The following is an 18,939-nucleotide window of genomic DNA, read 5'->3' as shown; positions in this document are numbered from 1 at the left end:
CTACACTATTCTATATGATAGTTACATTGTGGGAACACCAGCAGTGTTGCTGCACTATTCTATATGATAGTTACATTGTGGGAACACCAGCAGTGTTGCTGCACTATTCTATATGATAGTTACATTGTGGTAACACCAGCAGTGTTCTTACACTATTCTATATGATAGTTACATTGTGGGAACACCAGCAGTGTTGCTACACTATTCTATATGATAGTTACATTGTGGGAACACCAGCAGTATTGCTACAGTATTCTATATGATAGTTACATTGTGGGAACACCAGCAGTGTTGCTACACTATTCTATATGATAGTTACATTGTGGGAACACCAGCAGTGTTGCTACAGTATTCTATATGATAGTTACATTGTGGGAACACCAGCAATGTTGCTACACTATTCTATATGATAGTTACATTGTGGGAACACCAGCAGTGTTGCTACACTATTCTATATGATAGTTAGATTGTGGGAACAAAAGCAGTGTTGCTACAGTATTCTATATGATAGTTACATTGTGGGAACACCAGCAATGTTGCTACACTATTCTATATGATAGTTACATTGTGGGAACACCAGCAGTGTTGCTACACTATTCTATATGATTGTTACATTGTGGGAACACCAGCAGTGTTGCTACACTATTCTATATGATAGTTACATTGTGGGAACACCAGCAGTGTTGCTGCACTAATCAGTATGATAGTTACATTGTGGGAACACCAGCAGTGTTGCTACACTATTCTATATGATAGTTACATTGTGGGAACACCAGCAGTGTTGCTACACTATTCTATATGATAGTTACATTGTTGGAACACCAGCAGTGTTGCTGCACTAATCAGTATGATAGTTACATTGTGGGAACACCAGCAGTGTTGCTACACTATTCTATATGATAGTTACATTGTGGGAACACCAGCAGTGTTGCTGCACTAATCAGTATGATAGTTACATTGTGGGAACACCAGCAGTGTTGCTACACTATTCTATATGATAGTTACATTGTGGGAACACCAGCAGTGTTGCTACACTATTCTATATGATAGTTACATTGTGGGAACACCAGCAGTGTTGCTACACTATTCTATATGATAGTTACATTGTGGGAACACCAGCAGTGTGTTGCTACACTATTCTATATGATAGTTACATTGTGGGAACACCAGCAGTGTTGCTACACTATTCTATATGATAGTTACATTGTGGGAACACCAGCAGTGTTGCTACACTATATGATAGTTACATTGTGGGAACACCAGCAGTGTTGCTACACTATTCTATATGATAGTTACATTGTGGGAACACCAGCAGTGTTGCTGCACTATTCTATATGATAGTTACATTGTGGGAACACCAGCAGTGTTGCTGCACTATTCTATATGATAGTTACATTGTGGTAACACCAGCAGTGTTCTTACACTATTCTATATGATAGTTACATTGTGGGAACACCAGCAGTGTTGCTACACTATTCTATATGATAGTTACATTGTGGGAACACCAGCAGTGTTGCTACAGTATTCTATATGATAGTTACATTGTGGGAACACCAGCAGTGTTGCTACACTATTCTATATGATAGTTACATTGTGGGAACACCAGCAGTGTTGCTACAGTATTCTATATGATAGTTACATTGTGGGAACACCAGCAATGTTGCTACACTATTCTATATGATAGTTACATTGTGGGAACACCAGCAGTGTTGCTACACTATTCTATATGATGGTTACATTGTGGGAACAAAAGCTAGCCATGTCTGTCATATTCCATCACACAGGATGGTGCTCTTACAAGGTGTTGATATGTGTCAGCCTGAGCTGGTAGACTTCAGTAATGTCAGCCTGAGCTGGGAGACTACAGTAGTGTCAGCCTGAGCTGGTAGACTTCAGTAATGTCAGCCTGAGCTGGGAGACTTTAGTAGTGTCAGCCTGAGCTGGGAGACTTCAGTAGTGTCAGCCTGAGCTGGGAGACTTCAGTAGTGTCAGCCTGAGCTGGGAGACTTCAGTAGTGTCAGCCTGAGCTGGGAGACTTCAGTAGTGTCAGCCTGAGCTGGGAGACTTCAGTAGTGTCAGCCTGAGCTGGGAGACTTCAGTAGTGTCAGCCTGAGCTGGGAGACTACAGTAGTGTCAGCCTGAGCTGGTAGACTTCAGAAGTGTCAGCCTGAGCTGGTAGACTTCAGTAATGTCAGCCTGAGCTGGGAGACTTTAGTAGTGTCAGCCTGAGCTGGGAGACTTCAGTAGTGTCAGCCTGAGCTGGGAGACTTTAGTAGTGTCAGCCTGAGCTGGGAGACTTCAGTAGTGTCAGCCTGAGCTGGGAGACTTCAGTAGTGTCAGCCTGAGCTGGGAAACTTCAGTAGTGTCAGCCTGTGCTGGGAGACTTCATTAGTGTCAGCCTGATCTGAGAGACTTCAGTGTCAGCCTGAACTGGGAGACTTCAGTAGTGTCAGCCTGAGCTGGGAAACTTCAGTAGTGTCAGCCTGAGCTGAGAGACTTCAGTGTCAGCCTGAACTGGGAGACTTCAGTAGTGTCAGCCTGAACTGGGAGACTTCAGTAGTGTCAGCCTGAGCTGGGAAACTTCAGTAGTGTCAGCCTGAGCTGAGAGACTTCAGTGTCAGCCTGAGCTGGGAGACTTCAGTAGTGTCAGCCTGAGCTGGGAAACTTCAGTAGTGTCAGCCTGAGCTGGGAAACTTCAGTAGTGTCAGCCTGAGCTGGGAGACTTCAGTAGTGTCAGCCTGAGCTGGGAGACTTCAGTAGTGTCAGCCTGAGCTGGGAGACTTCAGTATTGTCAGCCTGAGCTGGTAGACTTCAGTAGTGTCAGCCTGAGCTGGGCGACTTCAGTAGTGTCAGCCTGAGCTGGGAGACTTCAGTAGTGTCAGCCTGAGCTGGGAGACTTCAGTAGTGTCAGCCTGAGCTGGTAGACTTCAGTAATGTCAGCCTGAGCTGGGAGACTTTAGTAGTGTCAGCCTGAGCTGGGAGACTTCAGTAGTGTCAGCCTGAGCTGGGAGACTTCAGTAGTGTCAGCCTGAGCTGCTAGACTTCAGTATTGTCAGCCTGAGCTGGGAGTCTTCAGTAGTGTCAGCCTGAGCTGGGAGACTTCAGTAGTGTCAGCCTGAGCTGGGAGTCTTCAGTAGTGTCAGCCTGAGCTGGTAGACTTCAGTAGTGTCAGCCTGAGCTGGTAGACTTCAGTAATGTCAGCCTGAGCTGGGAGACTTTAGCAGTGTCAGCCTGAGCTGGGAGATTTCAGTAGAGTCAGCCTGAACTGGGAGACTTTAGTAATGTCAGCCTGAACTGGGGGACTTCAGTAGTGTCAGCATGACCTGGGAAACTTCAGTAGTGTCAGCCTGAGCTGGGAAACTTCATTAGTGTCAGCCTGAGCTGGCAGACTTCAGTAGTGTCAGCCTGAACTGGGAGACTTCAGTAGTGTCAACCTGAACTGGGAGACTTTAATAGTGTCAGCTTGAATTGGGAGACTTCAGTAGTGTCAGCTTGAATTGGGAGACTTCAGTGGTGTCAGCCTGAAGTGGGAGACTTCAGTAGTGTCAGCCTGAACTGGGAGACTTCAGTAGTGTCAGCCTGAACTGGGAGACTTTAATAGTGTCAGCCTAAACTGGGAGACTTTAATAGTGTCAGCCTGAACTGGGAGACTTCAGTAGTGTCAGCCTGAACTGGGAGACTTCAGTAGTGTCAGCCTGAACTGGGAGACTTTAATAGTGTTAGCTTGAACTGGGAGACTTCAGTAGTGTCAGCTTGAACTGGGAGACTTCAGTAGTGTCTGCCTGAACTGGGAGACTTCAGTAGTGTCAGCCTGAACTAGGAGACTTTAATAGTGTCAGCTTGAACTGGGAGACTTCAGTAGTGTCAGCTTGAACTGGGAGACTTCAGTAGTGTCAGCTTGAACTGGGAGACTTCAGTAGTGTCTGCCTGAACTGGGAGACTTCAGTAGTGTCAGCCTGAACTGGGAGACTTCAGTAGTGTCAGCCTGAGCTAATCATGAGCCCACTTGAGAACTTCAAGTTCCTCGTGAAGACAACCAGGCTTGTGTTAACTCTGTTATATATAAAGGTAGGCTGCTGATGAGTCATGGTCCCTTTACATTTGTCTCACAGTGCACTTATGATGCCCCTGATTTTCACATTGGGTATTTCCTACTGTTGCACGAGCTTCTTTCTTTCGTAGGGGTTGATTTATGTGGGCAGATTTGGGATCAGTCGCTCTTGAAATTTTCTTGTGCAAATTATGTTGTATCTTTATCGCCTACAGTTCAAAACATACATAAGACTGCAGGCATTCCCAGTCATTTATGAACCTGAGGGACTTTATACAAGCAGTGAAGGTTCTCTCTACTCTGTATTTGGAATTTCTCCTGTCTTGAAAGGGTTGCTCGAGTGCAACAAAACCACGGTGATATCATCACTAACATAGTTATTCTGTTTATTTCACTGCGGTCTGGTAATTACACTGTTTTGGTCCTTCGAACCCAGAGCTTCACTCATTATCACTCTTAAGTCCCTCACGTTAGTATTTTTATTTAATTGTGTAGTTTGGGTTTTTGTAATCTTGTCCCGTTTTCATTTCGTCAGTTTTTCTATAAAGGTGGAACTAATTTGTTCTCACTGGGTATCACGTTGCTTTTTGTGGCCCACTTGGAGATTTCTGTGTCCTCAGTGGGTGACATTCCTCCGCTAGTTCTAGTATCATCAGCAAAGATGTAGCTCTGTAATTTATTTCTCTATCTCGGATATGAGGAAAAAGAATTGGGGCAAGTACTGTGCCTTGGGGAACAGAACTTTCCAGCCTGGCAGCCTCTGACATAACTCCGTTTACTATTACTCTTTGTGTTAACTTAGCTAGGAAGTCTAATATCTATCCATTTTTCCAGTTATTCCTTTATGAGACATTTTGTAATCAATAACATTATGACTGCACTGGTCGAAGACTTTTGTAAAGTCTCTGTCTATTATATCATTCCATCTGTCCTGTGATTCAAAATCATATCATATACAGTGGACCCCCGCATAACGATCACCTCCGAATGCGACCAATTATGTAAGTGTATTTATGTAAGTGCGTTTGCATGTGTATGTTTGGGGGTCTGAAATTGACTAATCTAATTCACAATATTCCTTATGGGAACAAATTCGGTCAGTACTGGCACCTGAACATACTTCTGGAGTGAAAAAAAAATATTGTTAACCGGGGGTCCACTACTCTACCATGATAAATACCATACTAGTTGTACCATCCTTGAAAAATTACTATACAAATAATAATTGTATTGTAATTAGTTCTATAAGATTCAAACTACCATGCAATTAACACTACCATATCACCTCACCAATATAATGCACTACCATGCTAAAGCAATGCACGTAATCTATTATACTAATACCATATCTATCCTGTGGATGGTAGTGGCTAGTTTATTGTGTACCTCATATCCATCCTGTGGATGGTAGTGGCTAGTTTATTGTGTACCTCATATCCATCCTGTGGATGGTAGTGGCTAGTTTATTGTGTACCTCATATCCATCCTGTGGATGGTAGTGGCTAGTTTATTGTGTACCTCATATCCATCCTGTGGATGGTAGTGGCTAGTTTATTGTGTACCTCATATCCATCCTGTGGATGGTAATGGCTAGTTTATTATGTACCTCATATCCATCCTGTGGATGGTAATGGCTAGTTTATTATGTACCTCATATCCATCCTGTGGATGGTAGTGGCTAGTTTATTGTGTACCTCATATCCATCCTGTGGATGGTAGTGGCTAGTTTATTGTGTACCTCATATCCATCCTGTGGATGGTAGTGGCTAGTTTGTGTACCTCATATCCATCCTGTGGATGGTAGTGGCTAGTTTATTGTGTACCTCATATCCTTCCTGTGGATGGTAGTCGCTAGTTTATTATGTACCTCATATCCATCCTGTGGATGGCAGCACATGAGTATATGGATACATATAAGGCCTAGGAACTAGGCCTCAAGAGGGTTTACAAGAGTACGTCTGGATTTATATCTGTAGTTGACTTCTTTGTTACAAGCAAATTTAAGAAATTTACTTAATATATCTGGTATCTTATTTTCATTAATTAGATATCTTGACATATCACATAGATTATACTGTTTCTCTAGTCTTCAGTAACTGAATAACTAAGACAGCAGCGTTTCTGTTTAGTAATTTAGGACGGATTATCGAGTCTACACATCTTGCTCTGACTGATCCGTTAGGGATGTAATGAGGGTAATGGACTCACCTCGTCTCTCGAAGACTCGCTGAAGAGCGGCGGGCCAGCGACTGGAAGCAGACGAGCGGAAAGACTGTTCTGACGGGGCCAGGGAAGCGTGGTTCTTCTGTCTGCTGATCCACTCTCTGTTGGCCTCCCTGTTGAAGGTCAACCGCTGCTCCGAGCTGCTCGGTAGCCGGGGCTCAGTCGAATCCTGCCGTTGGTGCCTATGGAGCTCTTGCTGGCCTTTGCGGCCTAGAGGAAGGCAGGGAAAACGCCGCTCGCTGGTGTTGGCACCGGTGTTGTTGAGGCCACGTCTGCTGGAATCTTTGGCAGACCTATAGAGACCCGTGGCTTCTAGAACGCGTCTACTTAAGATATATCTATATAAATCTGCAACCTCTGAGACGCGTCTGTGTAAATCTGTTGCATCTACGACCTGTCTGTGAAAGTCAGTAGCTTCCGGAGGTGACTTGCTAGAGCCTGGAGTCTTGGGACTGAATCTGTGAAAGTCTGCAGCTTCGGGTTTTCGATTATTGAAGTCTGTTATGTTTGGGACGCGAGTATGTACCGGCGCAGTCTTAGGGACAGACAGAAGGGTTGGGACCGCAGAGCCGGTCTTGGACCTTGCTACGTAGCCTCCATTCTCACCCTGGAAGGTCCTCGGGGCTGAGGACCTTTCCGATTCAAGGAGGACCTTACTGACCTTCTCTTGAACCTCCCTAGTCTCTGCGAAGGCTTGAGTAGCGTCCTCTGGAAGGATCTGTGACCACCTGGGAGAGCAAGTGATCCTAGAAGGACTGTCACAGGAACTCTTTCCCGAGAAGGAAGAACGGAAGACGTCACCTTCCTGGCAGTAACCTGTGGGAGAAACAAAACTTTGATGAGGAAGGAACAGAATAGATGAATAAAACGCTTGTGCAACAGTGGCTTTATCAGTCTAATACAAAGATGAACTTTGGAGATGACGTTTGAGGTAGTCAGTCCCTCGATCAGGAGATATTTTTAGCCTATTAGCCTTTTATTCCCCTAGGAACAAAATCCTAAACAAATGACACAGGCTTTAGACGAAAACAAGGTTTCTCTCGGTGTAGAGCTTTATCAAGTCTTGACTTTGTAAAGCCTGGTGAAGCCATAATTCCTGGTGTGAGAGATATGGGAGGCGAGATATCAGAGCTGGAAATTGTAAAGAGATCATTTACTGCCCATTTATTGGAGACATATGGAATAAGATAACAATAACTCCAGGGGATACTGTGTCAACATGCGTGGTCCAGGACTCTTCAACCTGGCACCAACCACTGGAGGCAACAATCTGGTTGTTCCATGGGCACAAGAACAGTGTCAACATGCATGATCCAAGACTCTTCAACCTGCTACCAGTAGACATCAGAAATATTGCAAAAAAAGTGCCTCTTATATACCATAAGCCAGGCTCGTATGGTGCTAGCGTGGTCAACCAGACTGTTGCTGCTGCTGGTGATCCGCTGACCCACATATCCATCACAGCCTGATTGATCTCGCACCTGTTGAAGATACTTGTCCAGTTTCCTCTTAAAGACTACTACACTTGTTCCAGTAGTGTTTCTGATATATTCTGGTAAGATGTTGAATAGTCTGGGGCCACGAATGTCTTCAAGATATCAGAAACACTGCTGGAACAAGTGTAGAAGTCTTCAAGATATCAGAAACACTGCTGGAACAAGTGTACAAGTCTTCAAGATATCAGAAACACTGCTGGAACAAGTGTAGAAGTCTTCAAGATATCAGAAACACTGCTGGAACAAGTGTAGTAGTCTTCAAGATATCAGAAACACTGCTGGAACAAGTGTAGAAGTCTTCAAGATATCAGAAACACTGCTGGAACAAGTGTAGAAGTCTTCAAGATATCAGAAACACTGCTGGAACATGTGTAGAAGTCTTCAAGATATCAGAAACACTGCTGGAACAAGTGTAGAAGTCTTCAAGATATCAGAAACACTGCTGGAACAAGTGTAGAAGTCTTCAAGATATCAGAAACACTGCTGGAACAAGTGTAGAAGTTTTTAAGATATCAGAAACACTGCTGGAACGAGTGTAGAAGTCTTTAAGATATCAGAAACACTGCTGGAACAAGTGTAGAAGTCTTCAAGATATCAGAAACACTGCTGGAACAAGTGTAGAAGTCTTCAAGATATCAGAAACACTGCTGGAACAAGTGTAGTAGCCTTCAAGGTATCAGAAACACTGCTGGAACAAGAGTAGAAGATATCTTCAAGCCTGTTATATACAAGGTCAATGGTATCAGAAACACTGCAAGAGTAGAAGTCTTCAAGATATCAACTGCTGTTGAACAAGTGTAGAAGTCTTCAAGCTACTACACTACAAGACGGGCAGTGAGAAGACAGCTACTACACTACAAGACGGGCAGTAAGAAGACAGCTACTACACTACAAGACGGGCAGTGAGAAGACAGCTACTACACTACAAGACGGGCAGTAAGAAGACTGCTACTACACCACAAGACGGGCAGTGAGAAGACAGCTACTACACCACAAGACGGGCAGTGAGAAGACAGCTACTGCACCACAAGACGGGCAGCAAGCAGCAACTACACTCTGTAACCTTCTCCAGAACATCGCTAGATCTGAGATACATAAATAACCCGCACATAGAAGAGAGGAGCTTAAGACGACGTTTCAGTCCGAATTGGACCGAAACGTAGTCGTAAGTCGTGTTCAGGATATTCGTGTATCGTTCTAGTCACGGTATTGCGCCTTTTTCTGTTATTATTACATCTGAGATCATTTATTCCCAGGATGACTTGACATGTTCGTACAGCATTATGATGTCAACGAAATGAAGTCAGTTGAAATTACTGGCCCACAGATGGCTCCAGCTTCTCCCTCTGACCCACAGATGGCTCCAACTTCACCCTTTGGCCCACAGATGGCTCCAACTTCACCCTCTGGCCCACAGATGGCTCCAGCTTCACCCTCTGGCCCACAGATAAATAAAGTTAGGAATCTCGGCTTAACCTTGTAAAACGCAGAGAGAGAGAGAGAGAGAAAGAGAGAGAGAGAGAGAGAGAGAGAGAGAGAGAGAGACAGACAGACAGACAGACAGACAGACAGACTCATAAATCACCTCACAATAAGAGATGATCCAGCAGTGTCAACAGTACAAGTCTGGCTTCCTGCCTCTGTAACTTACTTACCCTCTCTTCCTTCTACCCTCTTCTTTCTCCTCTCTTCTTCTCTCTTTCTTCTCTTCTTTTCTTTAATTAGTCCTCTTTCTTCCTCTTTTATATTTTCTCTCTCTCTCCATTTGCTATTCCCATTTTTCTTTACTCCTCTCCCTATCTTTCTCTACTTTCCATATTCTTCTTTTCTCTCTTCTCTTCCTATACTCTCTTTCTCTCTCTTCTCCACCGTCCATACCTCTCTCTTCTCTTTATATACTATTTTTCTCTCTCCTCTGCACCCTCCCTACCTTCCTCTTCCTACATATACTCTCTCTTCCTACCTCTCTCTACCCTTTCTTTATCTCTCTACTTTCTCCACGTCACCTCTTCATACCTACCTACCAAATAAATTCTCTTCTCCCATTCCATTTCTCTCATCTCCCCTCGTCTCCTCTTCTCCCCTCTTTTTCCCCCCTCACACCCCACTATCACCTCCACTTACACTCAAATACCTAATTTTGATCAATAAGTCAAAATCAAATTCTTCTAATTGGGTTTAAACGTCTAAATGTTCATCCAAATTGGTGAACTTGTGAGGATAAAACGAAGGGAACATTTGAGGTTCAATGGTAACCCAAGTGTGAACAAGTGTGAACAAGTGAAGCACGTGAACGAGACTGTCTTGTTCCTCGTGTGTGGCTACTAGACTGTCTTGTTCCTCGTGTGTGGCTACTAGACTGTCTTGTTCCCTGGTGTGTGGCTACTAGACTGTCTTGTTCCTCGTGTGTGGCTACTAGACTGTCTTGTTCCTCGTGTGTGGCTACTAGACTGTCTTGTTCCCTGGTGTGTGGCTACTAGACTGTCTTGTTCCTCGTGTGTGGCTACTAGACTGTCTTGTTCCTCGTGTGTGGCTACTAGACTGTCTTGTTCCTCGTGTGTGGCTACTAGACTGTCTTGTTCCTCGTGTGTGGCTACTAGACTGTCTTGTTCCTCGTGTGTGGCAACTAGACTGTCTTGTTCCTCGTGTGTGGCTACTAGACTGTCTTGTTCCCTCGTGTGTGGCTACTAGACTGTCTTGTTCCCTGGTGTGTGGCAACTAGACTGTCTTGTTCCTCGTGTGTGGCTACTAGACTGTCTTGTTCCCTCGTGTGTGGCTACTAGACTGTCTTGTTCCCTGGTGTGTGGCTACCAGACTGTCTTGTTCCTCGTGTGTGGCTACTAGACTGTCTTGTTCCTCGTGTGTGGCTACTAGACTGTCTTGTTCCCTCGTGTGTGGCTACTAGACTGTCTTGTTCCTCGTGTGTGGCTACTAGACTGTCTTGTTCCCTGGTGCGTGGCTACTAGACTGTCTTGTTCCCTGGTGCGTGGCTACTAGACTGTCTTGTTCCTCGTGTGTGGCTACTAGACTGTCTTGTTCCTCGTGTGTGGCTACTAGACTGTCTTGTTCCTCGTGTGTGGCTACTAGACTGTCTTGTTCCTCGTGTGTGGCTACTAGACTGTCTTGTTCCTCGTGTGTGGCTACTAGACTGTCTTGTTCCTCGTGTGTGGCTACTAGACTGTCTTGTTCCTCGTGTGTGGCTACTAGACTGTCTTGTTCCCTCGTGTGTGGCTACTAGACTGTCTTGTTCCCTCGTGTGTGGCTACTAGACTGTCTTGTTCATCGTGTGTGGCTACTAGACTGTCTTGTTCATCGTGTGTGGCTACTAGACTGTCTTGTTCATCGTGTGTGGCTACTAGACTGTCTTGTTCATCGTGTGTGGCTACTAGACTGTCTTGTTCATCGTGTGTGGCTACTAGACTGTCTTGTTCATCGTGTGTGGCTACTAGACTGTCTTGTTCCTCGTGTGTGGCTACTAGACTGTCTTGTTCATCGTGTGTGGCTACTAGACTGTCTTGTTCATCGTGTGTGGCTACTAGACTGTCTTGTTCATCGTGTGTGGCTACTAGACTGTCTTGTTCATCGTGTGTGGCTACTAGACTGTCTTGTTCATCGTGTGTGGCTACTAGACTGTCTTGTTCATCGTGTGTGGCTACTAGACTGTCTTGTTCATCGTGTGTGGCTACTAGACTGTCTTGTTCCTCGTGTGTGGCTACTAGACTGTCTTGTTCATCGTGTGTGGCTACTAGACTGTCTTGTTCCTCGTGTGTGGCTACTAGACTGTCTTGTTCATCGTGTGTGGCTACTAGACTGTCTTGTTCCTCGTGTGTGGCTACTAGACTGTCTTGTTCCTCGTGTGTGGCTACCAGACTGTCTTGTTCCTCGTGTGTGGCTACTAGACTGTCTTGTTCCCTGGTGTGTGGCTACTAGACTGTCTTGTTCCTCGTGTGTGGCTACTAGACTGTCTTGTTCCTCGTGTGTGGCTACTAGACTGTCTTGTTCCTCGTGTGTGGCTACTAGACTGTCTTGTTCCTCGTGTGTGGCTACTAGACTGTCTTGTTCCTCGTGTGTGGCTACTAGACTGTCTTGTTCCTCGTGTGTAGCTACTAGACTGTCTTGGTTCTCGTGTGTGGCTACTAGACTGTCTTGGTTCTCGTGCGTGGCTACTAGACTGTCTTGTTCCTCGTGTGTGGCTACTAGACTGTCTTGTTCCCTGGTGTGTGGCTACTAGACTGTCTTGTTCATCGTGTGTGGCTACTAGACTGTCTTGTTCCTCGTGTGTGGCTACTAGACTGTCTTGTTCCTCGTGTGTGGCTACTAGACTGTCTTGTTCCTCGTGGGTGGCTACTAGACTGTCTTGTTCCTCGTGTGTGGCTACCAGACTGTCTTGTTCATCGTGTGTGGCTACTAGACTGTCTTGTTCATCGTGTGTGGCTACTAGACTGTCTTGTTCCTCGTGTGTGGCTACTAGACTGTCTTGTTCCTCGTGTGTGGCTACTAGACTGTCTTGTTCCTCGTGTGTGGCTACTAGACTGTCTTGTTCCTCGTGCGTGGCTAGTAGACTGTCTTGTTCCTCGTGTGTGGCTACTAGACTGTCTTGTTCCCTGGTGTGTGGCTACTAGACTGTCTTGTTCATCGTGTGTGGCTACTAGACTGTCTTGTTCCTCGTGTGTGGCTACTAGACTGTCTTGTTCCTCGTGTGTGGCTACTAGACTGTCTTGTTCCTCGTGGGTGGCTACTAGACTGTCTTGTTCCTCGTGTGTGGCTACCAGACTGTCTTGTTCATCGTGTGTGGCTACTAGACTGTCTTGTTCATCGTGTGTGGCTACTAGACTGTCTTGTTCCTCGTGTGTGGCTACTAGACTGTCTTGCTCCTCGTGTGTGGCTACTAGACTGTCTTGTTCCTCGTGTGTGGCTACTAGACTGTCTTGTTCCTCGTGTGTGGTTACTAGACTGTCTTGTTCCTCATGTGTGGCTACCAGACTGTCTTGTTCATCGTGTGTGGCTACTAGACTGTCTTGTTCCTCGTGTGTGGCTACTAGACTGTCTTGTTCCTCGTGTGTGGCTACTAGACTGTCTTGTTCCCTCGTGTGTGGCTACTAGACTGTCTTGTTCATCGTGTGTGGCTACTAGACTGTCTTGTTCCTCGTGTGTGGCTACGAGACTGTCTTGTTCCTCGTGTGTGGCTACTAGACTGTCTTGTTCCTCCTGTGTGGCTACCAGACTGTCTTGTTCATCGTGTGTGGCTACTAGACTGTCTTGTTCCTCGTGTGTGGCTACTAGACTGTCTTGTTCCTCGTGTGTGGCTACCAGACTGTCTTGTTCCTCGTGTGTGGCTACCAGACTGTCTTGTTCATCGTGTGTGGCTACTAGACTGTCTTGTTCCCTGGTGTGTGGCTACTAGACTGTCTTGTTCCTCGTGTGTGGCTACTAGACTGTCTTGTTCCCTGGTGTGTGGCTGCTAGACTGTCTTGTTCCCTCGTGTGTGGCTACTAGACTGTCTTGTTCCCTGGTGTGTGGCTACTTGACTGTCTTGTTCCTCGTGTGTGGCTACCAGACTGTCTTGTTCCTCGTGTGTGGCTACTAGACTGTCTTGTTCCCTCGTGTGTGGCTACTAGACTGTCTTGTTCCTCGTGTGTGGCTACTAGACTGTCTTGTTCCCTCGTGTGTGGCTACTAGACTGTCTTGTTCCCTCGTGTGTGGCTACTAGACTGTCTTGTTCCCTCGTGTGTGGCTACTAGACTGTCTTGTTCCTCGTGTGTGGCTACTAGACTGTCTTGTTCCCTCGTGTGTGGCTACTAGACTGTCTTGTTCCCTCGTGTGTGGCTACTAGACTGTCTTGTTCCCTCGTGTAGGAGGTGTATATACATAGAAGTATACACCTGTTTGTTTACAAAACACACACACCTCTTGGTGTATATGTATTAAGATATGTATACATCTTAGTATATATACGCTGATATACTCTGCTTAGATTAATATGTTGCTCCTTGGATAGTTGTGACTAGTTTGTGTACCTCATATCCAAACTGTGGATGGTAGTGGCTAGTTTGTGTACTTAATATCCATCCTGTGGATCGTAGTGGCTAGTTTGTGTACCTCATGTCCATCCTGTGGATGGTAGTGGCTAGTTTGTGTACTTAATATCCATCCTGTGGATCGTAGTGGCTAGTTTGTGTACCTCATGTCCATCCTGTGGATGGTAGTGGCTAGTTTGTGTACTTAATATCCATCCTGTGGATCGTAGTGGCTAGTTTGTGTACCTCATGTCCATCCTGTGGATGGTAGTGGCTAGTTTGTGTACTTAATATCCATCCTGTGGATGGTAGTGGCTAGTTTGTGTACTTATGTCTATCCTGTGGATCGTAGTGGCTAGTTTGTGTACCTCATGTCCATCCTGTGGATGGTAGTGGCTAGTTTGTGTACCTCATGTCCATCCTGTGGATGGTAGTGGCTAGTTTGTGTACCCCATGTCCATCCTGTGGATGGTAGTGGCTAGTTTGTGTACCCCATGTCCATCCTGTGGATGGTAGTGGCTAGTTTGCGTACCGCATATCCATCCTGTGGATGGTAGTGGCTAGTTTGCGTACCTCATATCCATCCTGTGGATGGTAGTGGCTAGTTTATTGTGTACCTCATATCCATCCTGTGGATGGTAGTGGCTAGTTTATTGTGTACCTCATATCCATCCTGTGGATGGTAGTGGCTAGTTTATTGTGTACCTCATATCCATCCTGTGGATGGTAGTGGCTAGTTTATTGTGTACCTCATATCCATCCTGTGGATGCTAGTGGCTAGTTTATTGTGTACCTCATGTCCATCCTGTGGATGCTAGTGGCTAGTTTACTGTGTACCTCATATCCATCCTGTGGATGGTAGTGGCTAGTTTATTGTGTACCTCATATCCATCCTGTGGATGGTAGTGGCTAGTTTATTGTGTACCTCATATCCATCCTGTGGATGGTAGTGGCTAGTTTATTGTGTACCTCATATCCATCCTGTGAATTGTAGTGGCTAGTTTACTGTGTACCTCATGTCCATCCTGTGGATGGTAGTGGCTAGTTTATTGTGTACCTCATATCCATCCTGTGGATGGTAGTGGCTAGTTTATTGTGTACCTCATATCCATCCTGTGAATTGTAGTGGCTAGTTTACTGTGTACCTCATGTCCATCCTGTGGATGGTAGTGGCTAGTTTACTGTGTACCTCATATCCATCCTGTGGAAGGTAGTGGCTAGTTTATTGTGTACCTCATATCCATCCTATGGATTATAGCACAAGAACATATGGATACACAATAGGCCTAGGAACTCGGCCCCAAATGGGTTTACAGGTGTACATCTGGATATATATCAACAGTTGACTTATCTGTTCCTGAAGTATGTATACTATACAATATACATATACCTGGAGCTCTCCTGGTATACATCCCGTGAGCCACACTGTGTACATCCCTGCCTCACACCACACCACAAGCCACACTGCATAGGGGCACCAGGGTAGCGGTCCAAGTGCCCAGCAAGGGCGGGGTCTGTAACAGACGAGCCAATTATACGTCCCTTCTGACTACCCCTGACTGCTACCTCAAGACTCAATGGTTTACCTGTAACACCAGGCAGCTCCCCGGGGTTTACAGGCAACCCCTTGTTTCACGTGCTGACGTGTTGAGATGCTGGTCCACTTCCTGTCTATCTCCTCTCTCTCCTGTCTCTCATCTTTTAAGTCTCCTCTCACGCCTCATTGCTTAATGTAACGTGAAGCTCTAGGCCTTTCGTGTTGCAATCACGTCATCAGGAGCTTGCAGTGTTGCAGAAAAAACTTATTCTAGTAGGATCATTGAATTTCATTCTAGGATCTGTGATCCTATAGGCTTATTCCCCTATAATTTTTTCACTTTCTTTCGTCCTCTTTGCCTTTAATTAAAAAGAGCAGTAGTGGATCAGGGCCTGGTCAACTAGGCTGTTACTGCTGGCCGCACGTAAACCGGAGTAGAAACCACAGCTCGGCTGATCAGGTACTGACATAAGAGACACTGAGTGTAGGGTAACTGTGACTGGCAGACTGATGATGTCACCAGGAAGGGCGGTGACTGGCGGTGATGTCATTAGAGGGTGAGTGAGTGATGACATCACTAAGGAAGGTCATGGACGGGTGGAGAGCCAGGGAAGAGGTCAGGAGAGGGTCAGGTGACATCACTAGAGGTCAGGAGGGAGTCAACACAGTGATTTAAATGGCAAGAAATGTGTCCTAACTCTCTCTCATTCTCCCTCTCTCTCTCTCTCTCTCTCTCTCTCTCTCTCTCTCTCTCTCTCTCTCTCTCTCTCTCTCTCTCTCTCTCTCAAATAGCAAATCAGCCATAAATCTCACTGTATACAAACAGAGAACACTACGTGCAACCAGCAGTAACAGCCTGGTTGATCAGGCCATGATCCACCGCAAGGCCTGGTCATGGACACGGCCGCTGGGGCGATGACCAGAAGGAGATTAGAAATATAAAACTGAAATATATTTATTCTGAAAACATTTGGCCATCCATTGAGTTCTTCAGTCTAACAGAGAGATGAATGGTTGAAGATCACAAGGAGGTTGAGGTAATCAGTCCCTCAGCCTGGAGTCGACGTAATCAGTCAGTCTTGAAAAGACTGATAGACTGGTCACATTGACTAAAGGCTGGGGGACTGATTACCTCAAACTTCTCATTTTACACCGTTCTTCTCCGTATTGGACTGAAGACGCCAGTGGCTGGCCAGCAGACAACCTAGTCTGGGGACGGGTCGCGGTGGCCATGACTCCTGGAAATGAATGGTAGGTATAAGAACATAAGAAATCTGGAAGACTGCAGCAGGCCTGTTGGCCCATACTAGGCAGGTTCTTATGTATGTAGTAGATTCGCCGGTATAATCGCCCGGACCGGACCTTTTCCAAGAGGTGGCCTGGCCTTGGTGGGAGTGTCTCAGACCAATGTATGCCATGGGAGGAGGTACAATTACCCCTTCGTTTCCTGAGACCAGCTTTCCCCAGGCCTAGTCCCATTTCCCGGCCCCCACGGGACTTGGAGAAGCTAGACACCTTTCGGTGCCACAAACCCCGCCCACACTCGGTCGAAGTGTGTGACAGCTACACAGCAGCAGACGATGCCAAAAGGTGCAAAGCCAGCAAGTACTATAGGATCCTTTTGGAGCCACACCCCAGCTTTGGGCCAAAGTCCGGGTGCTGGGGAAGCTCAGTAAAGCCCCTTGCTGTGTGTGTGTGTGTTGCTGCTAGTTATACTTATCTATTGCACTCTAAAAAACGAATGGTGAGCATTTGTCAGTTAATATTTGCCACCGTGTCTACTCCTGGTATCTGGATAAATACTGTCAGTTTTACAGGGCTCTGTGCAGTACCCACATGTATGGTGACTTTGGAAGGTCCTGGTGCCCAATCAGCTCACTTAAAATTGTTGACAATGCCTCTAGCCAATAGGGGAACTCTCCATCATCCTTAAGTAACCAATCAGAGAGTCCTAACTCCTTACCAAAACTAGTGAGGTGTAGAGATGTGCAGGACTGCAGTACCTGACTGGCTGGTTCCCAGTCACTCCTACGTTACCTGTTGTGCTGATAATGGTATAAAATAGCGACAAGTTGATTAAGATACATGTCCAACAGTTGGGTATCTCCATTATCGAAACGTTTCGTGTACACAGTAGGCTCTTCAGTCAAATACAGAGGCAGCAGTTGTAGTACTGATATGAAGATGATGTAATCAGTCAGTCCATCAACCTTGGAGAAATAGTGTGTGAGGTGGTCAGTCCCCCAGTCTGAGGGACTGACCACCTCTACTTCGACTTAAGAATTCAATAAAGAAAATTAAAGAGAGGTGTACAATTCAATGTCTAAATCCACTTCTAATTCTAACAGACAGATCATCTAATCTGTTTGAGTTGTTGGTTTGTTTCCTGTGTATTGTAATACGTCAGAGAGGGAAGGACTGGGGGAGATATGATAACAACGTAAGAAATACTGAGAGGAAACCAATTTTCTTGTCTGGGAAATGTTGGTGACGTGATTAGTTGTTGATAAACAGCAGATCACTGGTGTGTTGGAGAGTGCTGTTTGTTACTGTTAGTCTAACACCTCCCACACACCTCCCACACACCTAACACCTCCCATATACCTAACACACACCTCCCACACACCTAACACACACCTAACACACACCTCCCACACACCTCCCACACACCTAACACACACCTCCCACACACCTAACACACACCTAACACACACCTCCCACACACCTAACACACACCTCCCACACACCTAACACACACCTCCCACACACCTAACACACACCTAACACACACCTCCCACACACCTCCCACACACCTAACACACACCTCCCACACACCTCCCACACACCTAACACACACCTCCCACACACCTCCCACACACCTCCCACACACCTCCCACACACCTAACACACACCTCCCACACACCTCCCACACACCTCCCACACACCTCCCACACACCTCCCACACACCTCCCACACACCTCCCACACACCTAACACACACCTCCCACTCACCTCACACACACCTCCCACACACCTCACACACACCTCACACTCACCTCCCACACACCTCCCACACACCTAACCCACACCTCCCACACACCTCCCACACACCTCCCACACACCTAACACACACCTCCCACACACCTCCCACACACCTCCCACACACCTCCCACACACCTCCAACACACCTCCCACACACCTCCCACACACCTCCCACACACCTCCCACACACCTAACACACACCTCCCACACACCTCCCACACACCTCCCACACACCTCACACACACCTCCCACACACCTCCCACACACCTCCCACACACCTAACACACACCTCCCACACACCTCCCACACACCTCCAACACACCTCCCACACACCTCCCACACACCTCCCACACACCTCCCACACACCTCCCACACACCTCCCACACACCTCCCACACACCTCCCACACACCTCCCACACACCTCCAACACACCTCCCACACACCTCCCACACACCTCCCACACACCTCCCACACACCTCCCACACACCTCCCACACACCTAACACACACCTCCCACACACCTAACACACACCTCCCTCACACCTAACACACACCTCCCACACACCTCCCACACA

The 18,939-nt window shown here is 46.4% G+C and overlaps 1 protein-coding gene across 1 annotated transcript; it reads right to left on the bottom strand.

Moving 5' to 3' along the window:
• Positions 1–6,203: 6,203 nt before the first annotated feature.
• Positions 6,204–15,267, bottom strand: LOC138855462 (uncharacterized). Its single transcript, XM_070104937.1, has 2 exons — positions 15,178–15,267; positions 6,204–7,090 (listed from the first exon to the last, which is right to left on the bottom strand). The coding sequence occupies exons 1-2, from the start codon at positions 15,197–15,199 to the stop codon at positions 6,204–6,206; spliced, it is 909 nt and encodes a 302-aa protein (XP_069961038.1). The 5' UTR covers positions 15,200–15,267.
• Between the last annotated feature and the right edge of the window lie 3,672 nt (positions 15,268–18,939).

The sequence above is a fragment of the Cherax quadricarinatus genome, chromosome 95 (assembly GCF_038502225.1).
Source record: "Cherax quadricarinatus isolate ZL_2023a chromosome 95, ASM3850222v1, whole genome shotgun sequence".
In the NCBI taxonomy this organism is placed as follows: Eukaryota; Metazoa; Arthropoda; class Malacostraca; order Decapoda; family Parastacidae; genus Cherax; species Cherax quadricarinatus.
The sequence above is the reverse complement of the archived record's forward strand: the minus strand, read 5'-3'. Positions and strand labels throughout refer to the sequence as shown.

What these genes read in the sequence shown, in the direction of transcription:
- LOC138855462 (XM_070104937.1), bottom strand. Translation starts at nt 15,199, where the DNA reads ATGTATACCAGGAGAGCTCCAG. An exon ending in GTATACCAGGAGAGCTCCAG is followed by an intron (nt 7,091 to 15,177) that starts GTATATGTATAT and finishes TTTCTCCCACAG; the next exon opens with GTTACTGCCAGGAAGGTGAC.